Source organism: Syngnathoides biaculeatus, chromosome 14 (genome assembly GCF_019802595.1).
Source record: "Syngnathoides biaculeatus isolate LvHL_M chromosome 14, ASM1980259v1, whole genome shotgun sequence".
NCBI lineage: Eukaryota > Metazoa > Chordata > Actinopteri > Syngnathiformes > Syngnathidae > Syngnathoides > Syngnathoides biaculeatus.
In genome coordinates, this window is record NC_084653.1 from 19295393 (window position 1) to 19308425 (window position 13033).

General features: G+C 40.3%; 1 protein-coding gene across 5 annotated transcripts in view; it reads right to left on the minus strand.

Moving 5' to 3' along the window:
• map4k4 (mitogen-activated protein kinase kinase kinase kinase 4) overlaps positions 1–13033 on the minus strand; it is a 55480-nt gene continuing 42447 nt past the window's right edge. Inside the window, exons 19-32 of one of the 5 annotated variants that reach the window (XM_061840906.1) lie at positions 12890–12978; positions 11782–11963; positions 11076–11193; positions 8617–8910; positions 7653–7767; positions 6680–6847; positions 6227–6370; positions 4736–4870; positions 4540–4640; positions 3098–3247; positions 2866–3025; positions 2090–2229; positions 692–771; positions 1–612 (exon numbers count right to left, since the gene is read on the minus strand). In XM_061840906.1, the coding sequence (XP_061696890.1) occupies positions 603–612; positions 692–771; positions 2090–2229; positions 2866–3025; positions 3098–3247; positions 4540–4640; positions 4736–4870; positions 6227–6370; positions 6680–6847; positions 7653–7767; positions 8617–8910; positions 11076–11193; positions 11782–11963; positions 12890–12978 (1886 nt within the window). In that variant the 3' untranslated portion in view covers positions 1–602. Of the gene's footprint in view, positions 613–687; positions 772–2089; positions 2230–2865; positions 3026–3097; positions 3248–4539; positions 4641–4735; positions 4871–6226; positions 6371–6679; positions 6848–7652; positions 7768–8616; positions 8911–11075; positions 11194–11781; positions 11964–12889; positions 12979–13033 lie in introns of those variants that run through there. The other 4 variants (XM_061840909.1, XM_061840908.1, XM_061840907.1 and 1 more) reach the window with 4 other exon arrangements.

Genomic DNA, 13033 nt, shown 5'->3' on the forward strand with positions numbered 1-13033 from the left:
TACACAACTTTATTGACTTTTTTTTTTTTTTTTTTTGGTAAGCACACATTCTGTGCAGACAGCACGTCGCCCTCTGTGGGTGGAAGCAAGCAAGACGGTGGGGTAAGGTTTGGATGTGCATTGGAAAATAATCATATTAATATTAATAATAATAATAATAAAAACAAAAAAGAAGGTAAGACAAATATTCACGCTCGTGTGGGAGGATTAAGAAAAAAATATGACTGGAATCCATCTTGTTTGTCCTTGTTTGTCCTTTCTGCCTGAAGAGAGGCCTCATTCACTTTACGTATCTCCATGACAACACACTTCAACTTCATCATCATCATCATCATCATCATCATCTTCCATCATCCCGGTCATACAAGAGCACTGACAAACAATTACGGACTGGTTAAAACTTTTCCGACAGTTAGAAGACGTTCAAAGTCCGGGAGAAACCACGAGGACGAAGATGACGAGCACCAGGAAATTTTTCAGGGATTTCCTTCGGGAATTCACATTTGACTCCTTCCTCCTGTCGCGGAAGGGTACGTGGAGTCCTGGTCCGCGGGTCCGGTGGAATTGCGGTTGTCCAAGTGGTGGGCTTCTGAGATCCAGTGTTAGCGAGGGCTAGGCAGCGGAGCAGAAGGAAGAGGAAGTGGACAAAAAAAAAAAAAAAAAAAAAAAAAAAGAAGAGGAAGACGTCTACCAGCTGAGCAGGTTGCTTCGACCCAGCGTCATGAAGTAGACCTGACTGGACCCTCCGGACCGCACAGACGCAAAGAAAACCTAAAAGGACACAAACACACAAACTTATTGAGACGTAACACTTTTCAAGGCAAAACTAGTCCCAGGTTTGAGGGTGTGTTTGTGGCTCCAATTCTAGTCCCATGTGCTTGGGGGAGTGGGCAACGTTCCCTCTAAGCTGTGCAACTGCGCATTTGCGAACTGGTCGCACATTCTCAGCGCAGTGAACTACAGCCTGACGTGTTTTTTTTTTTTTTCTTCCAAACACGGCAGTACACTGCCTCTGACAAAGAGCTGTTGTTCGGCCACACCGGGCCACACACTGTGCTTCCTAGTTTACCTGACACCGCCCACCTCCGTTTTACAGGGGTACACTCAGAATTACTAACACCGGGTATGTGAATAATAGAAGAAAAGTGGTGAAACTGGACGAGATTTTCTCTTTTTTGAGTAAAAAAGGTCAAAAGGGTCTGAAGCCAAAGTAGAAAGTGCAGGATGAGATGGTGTATAATGTTAAAATTCCACCTTGGCACAGCCTGATCGAGGATGAAAGCACAGACGATAAATTGCCCATAAAGCTAATTCTGTATTTTAAATATAGGAGGCAACATAACATTAACCCTAAAACTGTTTGGGACCATCATTCAGCTTTGAACATGCATTGTGAAAGATATTCTGCAAGCAATAATTCAGTTTTACACCAAGAAAAACAAACAGGGGTTAACATTGTGGGTTAAAAAAATATGAAACCAAGTTGGAAGCGATATTTCAAATTTATACTTAACAGTTGGTTTGGTATTTATTTGTATTGTAATGTATTTTTTTCTTTGTTGATATTTTCAGTGTAAGTTAGCAAAAAATCAAAATGTTCTGATGGGAATGTAATCTGAAGTTTTTAACGAGCTATGTGACTTCAATGGATGACACTGATTGACCACTTGACACAGTGGTCGAAAGGAGCGCTCACGGCCTTCGTGTGTTTGCTCAGACACGTATAAAAATGAGAAGGAACATTGGTTAGGAGTGAGGTAAGCGTGTGTATTTTGTTTTGTGAGTAGGCAGTTAGGGTTGTTTAGCTTTGTCTTGTTTATTGTGTTGGCATATTTCTCCCTCTGAAGTTGTAATAAAACCTTGTAAACTATAACTTGGTGGCTGGTTTCACATGGGAGTAGGAGGATGGGAACGTAACACCTGATTTTGGTATTTGGCAGTATCCCGTCAAAAGGTTGTGCCTCCTGCCAACCCTGGTGGCGCTAGTTTGATGTGGGGGCAGTGGTCTGCTTGAGCTTTGTGACCCTCATACCGGGACAGGACTTAAACCAAGCTACGTGGTTTAAGGATTTCACGTTGGCGATCTCACCTTGTCATTCCTCTCGCACAGGAACTTGAGTCGCTGGGCTCTCTTGTGCATGAAGACGCCATCCAGGTGGCCCGTCTCCACTGACCGGATCTCGATGGCCTTCTCGCCCCAGCCCATGATTTGGTTGGAGCGGATGTAGGCTGCAAAAAACACAAAATCAATATGAACAGCCAAACATGGAAAATGGCAAGGTTTATGGACTATCAGAAGGTGTTTACTTTTAAGTTGGAAAAATTCATAGGTAAATATCTTAAAAAGCCGTCAATAATTGAACAAGTGAGCAATGACAATACTAACATTGTATATAGATATTTTGACCCAGGCAAGAAAATGCAACTAACAGAGTACAGACTGGGAGGTAATACCAAATTGAATTTTCTTGTCTTGGTAAAATTTTAGGTTCTATTCAAAAATGATTTCAGTAAACTAATATATTAACAATACAGGGTGGAAAAAATGTAACAGAGAAAAACATTTTGGCAAAAAAAAAAAAAAAAAAAAAAAAAAAAAAATCAGATAAATAAATAAATAAATAATTGGATTATCATTATGTTTATATAATATATATTTATTTATATATTAGAATTATTAAATACATTTTTTGCATAAATTTAAGAGGGAAGTAATTTTGGAAAACAGTCCTACTTCAATTGCGAGAAATCTATTACCAATTAATTGAAAAGGAAATTCACAGCTTTTAAGAAAAAAAGATTTTTAATAGGAGTTCTTGGCGAGTATTTTGAGACTCTTTCGAGTTAGCGTTTTAGCGGTCTCACCGACAGACGTGGGCATCTCCCCCCACTGGAGCACCACGTCCTTGGTGATGCGTCCGTAAGTGTTGACGTAGACTCCCTCGTCCTCATAGCAAACCAGCAGCTCGATGCCGTCCGTGTTGGGCAGGATAATGATGGCATGGGACTGGATGTGCGTTTGGATCTGCCCAGACAGAATCACATGGATCAGCTGACTCATTCATCAATAAACTAAAAAGGAATTTTGCCGTCTTACATGGGTTGGCAGGTAGATGTCGTAGACCGCCCCGGAGTCCACGTCCACGGCGTGGAAGCCCGAGCACGAGCCGTAGATCACCTTCAACCTCTGGCCTTCCTCCACAGTCAAGTCTACAAGCAGGGGCTTGTGAACCAGCTCGCCGAAAGACTGCAGTTGACAAAAACAAACACGTTTCCACTTGATGCCACCGAGCACAAATGCAAGGAAGGCTACTTTTAAAATAGTGCAGCGCTGACAGTTCCGGACCGGTAAAAGTCACTTCCTCGGCACATGTATTCCACCAGTCTCCGTCTTACCTTTTCTGCAAGAGTGCCACCTTGCGGCCGTTATAAAAAATGCACAAATTAGCCGCATCACCGCATAAACCGCAGGGCTGAAAGTGTGTGAAAAAAGTCGCGGCTTATAGGACGGAAATTACGGTAATCATGTTAGCAAGTCTTGTACAGCTGGGTTCATGACCCTCCAGTTTCCTCCCACATTACACAAACATGCATTCATTGGAGACTCTAAATTGCCCCCAGGTGTGATTGTGAGTGTGAGTGGTTGTTTGTTTCTATGTGCCCTATGATTGGCTGGCAACCAGTTGAGGGCGTACTCTGCTTCCTGCCGGAAGATTCCTGGGATATGCTCCAGCACTCCCGCGGCCCTTGTGACGATAAGCGCAACAGAAGATGAATGAATGATTCATTTTCTGTACCGCTTATCCTCACTAGAGTGAAGGGTGTGCTGAAGTGTATCCCAGCTACAGTATCTTTGGGGAGAGGCTGGTTACACCCTGAACTGGTTGCCAGCCAATCGCAGGGGACGTAGAAACAAACAAACAAACAACCCTTTGCACTCACATTGAAACTTTTGGATAACTAAAAATCTCCAGTTAACCTACCATGCATGTTTTTGGGATGTGGGAGGAAAGCTGAGTGGACAGAAAAATACGCAGGCACGGAAAAAATGCAAACACCACACAGGTGAGGCTGGATTTCAACCTGTGTCCCGAGAACTGTGATGCCAATGCTCTAACCAATTGCTCAACGTGCCGCCCCAAAATTTCAATTATAAGCAATATAAGGTGGTGAAACTTTAAAAGGGGTAAATTGAGACTACTAGGAATTGTTTAAGAAATCTTAAGACGTAAAGACTAAAAGGGTAGAAGTATATCAGTCTATGAGAAAAGCTGAAACCTTAGGAGAAAATTTAAGAGAAGTCATAATTTTGGAAAACAGTTGCAAGTCTAATTTGACAAAATGTAAATCATAATATGAGAAAAAAAAGCACAAAAAAAAATTATGAGAGAAGTTTGAATCTTGGGTGAAAAAAATATTGAAAAAAGTCAGCATTTTAAAAAACATTTTTTTCCTAGCCATCTGTTCAAGCCATGAGGTGTCCATTAATACCACATAACACTCATTCTGAATTTAGTCGGTTCAGGACCAACTCCTCACCTTGAAGGCCATGAACTTGTGGTACGGTTTAGGCGCCCACGCGTAGACCTCCACTGAGTTCTTCAAGGCAAGAACCAAGAACTTGATCCTCTCATATTTGACTGCAGGTCAGAGTTCAAAGTAAGACTCAAATAGAGGCGCAGAAAAGGGTAACGCCAGGTGGAAATCAGACTTTGGTGAGGCGTCTGGGACTTACCCACTTTGTAGTGGACACAACCTTCCAGCTCGCCCACAGTGGTCCAACCTTGTTTCTTTTCCACCTCAGGGTCGTTGTGCAGAATCTTGTTCCGCAGCCACGACAAGTAGTAAACACGCAGCTTGTTCTTTTTACCTGGTGGTGTAAGCATCATTTCGGGGATCGTTGTAAAGACAATTTTGGAGTTGAAGCTGATGAAATGCAGTTCTGAATGAAGTAGCAAATAGTGTATAATAAAATGTGCAATTTGTATTGTCGCTGCATCCAAACCCTTGCGCTCATCTTGTTTTAATGTAGTTCTTTTTGATTTAACGGGGTAATCTGGGACCTTGGGTATCACATTTTAAGACAGATCATGTGCATGTGTGTTGGTCTGAAAATTCCATTCCTTGAATCCTTGAAAATAATAGAGCATGGAAAAAGACATGTCTGTCACCCAGGACCAACACGCTGAGAACAGCTGCAGCTCAGGTCGCATTACGACAAAATGTGGCCACTGACATGCTCTAGCACATGCGTTACAACAACATGTGGTGTGTGCGAGCCACCCTCTGTGGACACTGATGAAAGCTTCCTTGACGTCTGCACTTTTCTACCACAAACAATTTTGGTTCCTTCAACGCTGGAAACAACACGTTACACGTTGTCGCCATCACCACCAGACAAAATTTACCCAACATCCTTTGACTCCTAACCTGTGTGTTGTCACGCTAGCTGCACTCAAAGTCTGTCAATGTATGGGGACTTGAAAACAAAACAAAAAACAAAAAAACGATCCCATTTACGTTTGTGTCCAACTATGTATGTATATGTTGACGTTTGTACACTAAAGAGAGAGAAAGTGAGAACTTTAATATGAAAACAGAAATTAATGTGAAAAAGGTTTTGGGAGCGAAAAAAAAAAATCTTAAAACATTGTGAAAAGCCTAACATTATAATCCATCCATCTATTTTCTTAGCCGCTTATCCTGAAGCCTATGCCAGCTGTCAACGGGAAGGAGGCGGGGTACACCCTGAACTGGTTGCCAGCCAATCGTAGTGCACATCGAGACAGCCACACTCACAATCACACCTGGGGGCAATTTAGAGTGTCCAACTAATGTTGCATGTTTTTGGAGTGTGGAAGGAAACTGGAGTGCCTGGAGAAAACCCACGCAGGCACGAGGAGGACATGCAAACTCTACATAGGCGGAGGCGGGATTGAACCCTGGACCTCAGAACTGTGCAACTGTCCACTGTGCTGCCAACATTAGAATTAGTATGATAATAACAATAATAATTATTGTAAGTATTTAGTTAATAAAGATTTTTCTCTCTCATTTGTGGGGCATCTCCCAATTGGAGGTTAATCAGCGATGGAAAAACACGGCCTGATACCAAATAGCCCATGGCCCAGCTCGATGAAGAGCATATTATAAATGAGACATTATCGTAATTCAATTATAATACGCATCCATAAGTTTGTGCGTGTGAACGTGTGGATTCGTGTACCTGATATAGTGACGAGGACATTTAGTCCCTCCAACACATCCATTTGCTGGAAACGTCTTCGGTTGATGAGCGGGTAAACTTTGCCCTGACCGCTGCGGTCCAAAAGCATCAGGCCACTCTCGGTGCCCACCAACAAGTTTACGCCTGTCACAAAAGGACAAGAAGTAAAAGGAGTCCTGTCGACACAGAATAAATATGACTTTTGCAAAGCTGATCAATAACATCATTGGTCCACAGTGCATATTATGACAGTAAAGCCGAACAAACAATCAGGTTAAATGCTCATGATTGGGCGGTCCCGATCTCACTGATCAAATGGCATAAAGTCTGTAAATATACAGTATGATTATAGTGTTTGTGTGACATCTATTTTGTCCAAAATGCAAACTTTTCTCTTAGTATTATGACAGCTAATGGTTTCGAAGCATAATACTGTAGTACAATCCCTCTTACCCCAGAGTGCTGCACATAAGATTTCCGAGTTGAACCTCTTCTTGTACTTGCGGATCTCCGGCGTATCACTCTGCGGACGTGTGTTGACCGGGTTGACGTTGACTACGGAACCTTTGCGGGACGGGTCCGCCCTCAAGGCCTCCGCCAGACGAGCGTCGTTGCCGTAGCCTTACATAAACAAACCCAAAAAATAAAACCCCCCAAAAACAGATTGATAGAATTTTAAAAATTAAAAGCAGTCAAAATTCCATCAGAATAAAGGAAAAAAAGTTGAAAATTAAACCATTAATCCTACAAGACTTTTTTTGCTAAAAAGTCAAATTTCATGATCATATAAAAAAGAAAGAAAATATAGCATTATCAAAAAAGTCCGCCTATCTCCCGAAAAAAGGTGAGAAAAACGAGAACAATGTCCAACTTTAATGACAATTTCTGAAAAAAAAAAAAAAAAAAAAGTAAAAAAATGTTTATACCAGTTAACGATAGTATTTTGGAAAACACATAACCTTACAGAGAGAAAGACTTAATTTTAAGATAAAGTTGTAATTTTCTGAGGAAAATTGGTAGTTTTACAAGAAAAACACAATATTGTGAGAAAAAGTCCAAATTTAGTAATATTTGTTTTTCTTTCCCGGGAAACTATGCAATGATGACAAAACAAAAACTTTATAATAATTTTTTGAGACTATCTGGTGATATGTGACCATTACATAAAAAAATCAGAATTTTAAGATAAGAAAAGATTGAGAAAAACGTAACAATTGGGAAAAAATAAAACCATTTGTAATTTTATGGGGAAAAAAAAAAATCAAATACAAAAACTGTATGGTCAAAACAATTTCACAGCAAAACAAAGGAAAAAAACTAGAGAAAGTCCTAATATTACGGCAGTTTTTTAATAAAACCTTACCATTACACACACACAAATTGATCTCAAGTTTCAAAGATGTAGTTCCTGCGCGGGCCATCTTACCGACGTTGTTTAGCGCGCTGCCCGCGGAGGGCGACACTTGCAGCAGACGCGGGTCGATGAACGGCGTGAACGACGATGAAGACTTGTGTTTCTGCATGTTGTTGCTCGACTGACTCTGCAGGGGGTGCACACACACACATGACCAAAATAAATCAATAAAATGACAACTTATTAAAACAACGAAAACAGAAAAATGATCATGATGAGTACACATGCTTACAACACAATGGTTCATTCCAGGAAGTGCAAGCAAAATTGTGGATTGGACAAAATGATTGATATATTACCCATCCTATTTCTTCTGTGAACTGTTGCAAAATTTGGAGACTTAAAGTTCATATAAACTCACCAGAAATCTTCACCCCTGTGTCTCATATTGATGGCTATAAGGGATATCGTGCATGAGTCAGATTATAAAGTACACCTTCATCATGGGAATATCACCACAAGTGTTGTCACATGGTTAATTTTACCGGAATAAGATTGTAAAATTACAGATAACGAAGCTGCAACAATAAGACAAGAGATAAAAATCATAAAATTACAGGAAATTGTTGTAACACTATGAGAAAATACTTCATTATATGCTAACTAGATTTTTTTACAAGTCGTAATTTCACCTGAATAAAGCCACAATTTGTTGAGCAAGAAATTGTATGAGTGTTGTCATTATATGAGTGAAGTTGTAATCCACACAAAAAAGTGAAACATTATGAGAACAGTCTCTCATAATTTGATGAGAATAAAGTACTATAATGTTTTTGGTAAATACACTCTCGAAATGTGCCCCTGCAAAATGAAACATTACAGGTGAATAATTACATCAAAAATTGCACATTTTTCCCTCCCAGGTTATGGCTGTTTTTTGACAATGATAATGTATTCTCTAGTTTGGACCGGAGACATAATCCTATTTATTACCACAACTAGCAGCCCAGGGCGCACCCGCCGCACTGTTGCGTACCTCAATGAGGAGGGCCAGCTTGTCCAGGGGACTTTGTGGGGACGAGATGGGGCTGGCCAGACCAGAGGAGGAAGAGGATGGGGAGGACGGGGAGGAGGAAGGGGAGGAATGATGGCTCTGCTGGATCAGGTCTGGCAGGAGGTGGATGCGGCCTGCGAAACCGTTCCGCTCAGCCTGCGGTGGCTGATGATGATGGTGTTGTTGTTGGTGGTGGTGGTGATGAAGGGGGCTTGGGACATGCTGGGCGAGGCCCGGGCTGGACGCTGAGCCAGCGGGCCTCTTTTTGTGCTCGCTCTGGAAGTAGAAAGAGGGGTACACCACTTGGCCGCTACACGCGTTACGGAGCAGCTCGGGGGGAGGGAAGGTGTTAGCTATGCTACGGTGGCTACCCTACAGGCGGGACAAAATGCCAAGTTAGTTGGTTAATTAAAAAAAGAAAGAAATAAACAAAGCATAGTTTGCTTAATTATTAGTAAGACCCACACTAGTGAGAAGTCATGATATATAATAATAATAACAATATAGACATACATTGGACGCCAACTCGCTAGCTTGCTATAGCCCACTGTTATGTTCACACACACGGAGTGGCATATCAGAAAAGGCCAGGATTGGTCGAACTGTCAGTCATTCAACACGGCGTGATCAACGTATTGGACACACGAGAATCAAGCGATGGGATGGATGATAGGCTGACGTCTGGTTTTTTTTTGGGTTCTGTTTTGTCATGCGGTCATTAGATCGACCAACACTACCTTCGTGATCGACTGGTCGCAGCCTCTGCTTTACAAGAATATCCATAATTTATGCGAAAAAAGAAAAATGTAGTAATGCCAGAAAAAGTCTGTTTAAAAAATATGCTTAGATTTTTAAAAAAATGTTTTCGTTCTGAGCATAAAATAACCACAAAAAAGTAAAAATAAATGATAGCATTACAAGCGCAAGCCTAATATTTCAGACAAATACCAAGATAGTTGCTTTACCCCCCCCCCAAAAGTTTCATTTCTATCAACCACACTCATAAGAAGTCCGTTTTACCAGAATAAGAGTAACAAAAAAAAAATCATTTTACAAGAAAATAAATGTGAAAAACAAGGATAAAAAAGCTGTGATTTTACAAGGACAAAATGTCCTAGTTTTACAAAATTTATGACAATGAAGTTGTAATTTTACAAGAATTATCGTGAGTAAAACGTTTATGACAATTAAGACAATGCTGAAGTCATTACGTTGCTGAAATATCAAAATATAAGAAAAAAGAGTAACGATAAAAAGTAAAAATTTTACAGTTAGTGTAATGCAACTAGAACAAAATATAAATAATGTAATTTTACGAGATAAACTCTTAAGTTTAGGAGAAAAACAGGAAAATATTCTTATCCTTATGAAAAAAAAAATTATGAGGCAACATGATGATGAACATTATGAGATAAAGTTCTAATTTTACAAGAAAGCAATTATTTAAAGAGGAAATTCAAACAAATATATTAATGTATTTTATTGTATATGAAAACTATTTCACAGCAATTAATGTCCACCACCCCACTTTAATTTTGGCGACTATGACAAAACTTTACGAGAATAAATGTAATTAAAATTATATAAAATATATAAACTAAAAAAAAGTCATAATTTTACAAGAATAAAAGTCACAGCATGAGAACAACACAACATTACACAAGACGTAATTGTACAAGACAAACATAACATTACCAAAGAATCCCAATTCCATCCATCATCCATACTAGTACATCCACCATAGTACATCCGTACTGCTACTGCTGATCCTCACTATGATCACATATGTGATTGGGCCTATCCCACAACTTCCTTGTTTGTTTTCAACGTACTTTGTAAATAAAGAAGATTCCGATTATGAGCTGGCCGTCTGCCAATTACAGGGCACATACAAACAACCATTCACACACACTTTCAGTCACATCTATGGACAATTTAGAGGCTTCTTTTAACCTATCATGGATGTTTTTGCAATGTGTGAGGAAACCGGACAACCCGGAGAAAACCCAAAAAGACAAGCAGAACATGTAAACTTCAACATAAAGGCCGGCGCCTAAATTGGAATCTACAACCTCAGAACTGTGCTGCCAGAAAATCCCAATTTTTAGACAAAACTGTAAACTTACTGAACAAGAATAATAATTTTTGAATCATTGCGTAACATTGCAAGGGTAAAGCTGTCTGTCAATGTTAATAATTGTGTTAGTGTTGTGATGTGACTTTGTGCCATTAGCCTCATTCCATATTTAACGTACAGCATGACAATCAACACACCATGCAAACAAAAGTGGGAGAACAAGGGAGGTGCGGAATGACCAAATATAGATATATATATATATATATATATATATATATATATATATATATATATATATATCTCAAACGAACAAAACAAGGTGATGGCAAACATGCAAGCAGGTAATGTTTTTGGGGATGGCTACCTGTCGGACTACCAGGGTGCTGTCTTTGCACGGCGTGGAGCCCACGTCGCTCTCGCCCTCGTCGTGGACAATCATCGTCTTCACCGACTCCGTCTCGCCATTACTCAGCCGGGACGACCTGGCCAGAAGGAAAGCGGAAATGAAACTAGAAATGCGTTGGGTTAGACGACCACAGTTCCAGAAGGTCAGAATTAATCGGAAATGAACAAAATAAAAATCATCTGAAGTTGACACATGGTAAGAATTGCTAAAATTGACATTGTTTGACTGTAATTAGAAACACACTGTCGTCGATGACTACAGGGTTTTATGGTCACAAATTATTCAGAATTGAAGAAACATTTTTGCTTATAAGGTTTCATCATCTTATAAATCCAAAGGGATACAATTTTTGGATGAAAATAAAAGCGGCATCATTTTTGTTGATACTATGCAAGTACCATAATACGTTTCATAATGTCATTAATCAGCCAAAACTGGACAAAGATTTCCTTGTGTATGTGTGTACTGATGTATCAGTGCTATACTGGATTTCATAATGTCCATAATAATTTGGACTGAACAAAACCGACAATTTTGTTTATGAGGTTGTGAAACGTACCATGTTTTAGCAAATATAGCAATGTATGAGTCAGTCATTAGAAAAGTAGCTTTCAAGCCAAAAAAAAGTGTGGCCACCCTAATAGAGAATATGTGGTGCACATACACAGCTCTGGAGTCCTCCGGGCCTGAGGTGGACTCTTCGCCACCCTCCTGGTCCACCTCCTCGTCGTCATCCTCGTCTGTGGTATCCGAATCGTCGCTGGATGACGAGTAATCAGTCACCTTGTTGGGTGGTCGGATGTCGTCCACCGCACGGAGTTCTTTAGCCAACGCAGTCAAGTCCTGCTGGATTAAAAAACAAAACAAACAAACCAAAAAAAACCCCAATGAGTTTCAAAGTTCAGACTCAGTTGGACAGAAGCAGGATTATTCCAAGCCGTCCCAGCCAATAAGAAGTCAGACGACGCAGGCGTATCTGCAGGAGCCAAAATTAGTGAGTTATTCCAATCAGTGAAAAGGATGTTAAAAGGTTAAAATCGCCAAAAGATTAAAGAAGGTAACAAACAAGCTAGAATTTGGAAGAAAATTGCCAGAAGTTGACGTGGGATGGCGGTGAGGGTTATCGCTGGAAGTTGAGAGTTGGTTAAGGTAGCCCACAGACGACACTTGGTTAAAAATAATAATTAAAAAAAAACACACACAGAAGTTGAGAGGGTACATATTTTGAGACGAGTCAACTTCCAATACATGGTAAAACATTCCTGGTGTAGAATTTTGAATTCATAGGAATTTTTACAATGTAGCAACTCCAAACACTAAGAAACACTACAACTCCTGTGGTAAAAATGGCTACATGTGAAAATGTTAAAAAGCCAGAGGTTGACGGCGTAAAATTTGTGAAAAGTTGACATTGTAAACTAACCAGGAGTCGACACGTGGTCAAATTAAATCAGGAAGGTTTTACTATGCACCAGCTTCTAACAAGTTAACAAATTGAAGATGGTAAAATTTGCAACTGTCGATTTCAAGCAATGTATATCTTTGATCACATGCGAAAAATCCAGAGAAGTAGAGATGGTAGAAAGAAATGCTTGGAGTGGACACTTGGTAAAAATTGCAAGAAGCTCACACCAGGTAAGAAAAAAGTTAGAGAAAAATTGAGTCAAGTAGGGGAAATTCTGAAGGGTTTATTGGTTGGTCGTGGGAAAGGAAAGAGTGCTGCTCTATGTGCTCTAGCTCTAGGTCAGCTAGCAGGCTAGCTCCTTGCTCACCGCTGGTCTGCCCGGCCTTGGCCTCTCCTCTGATGTTTTCCCAGCGTTCTCTGGCCTGTGGAGGGGCGAACTCTCTGATTTGGAGGAGGCTGGCACCAAGGAATGGGGTGCGTAAGAAGAAAAGTTGTTGACTTTTTTTTGGGA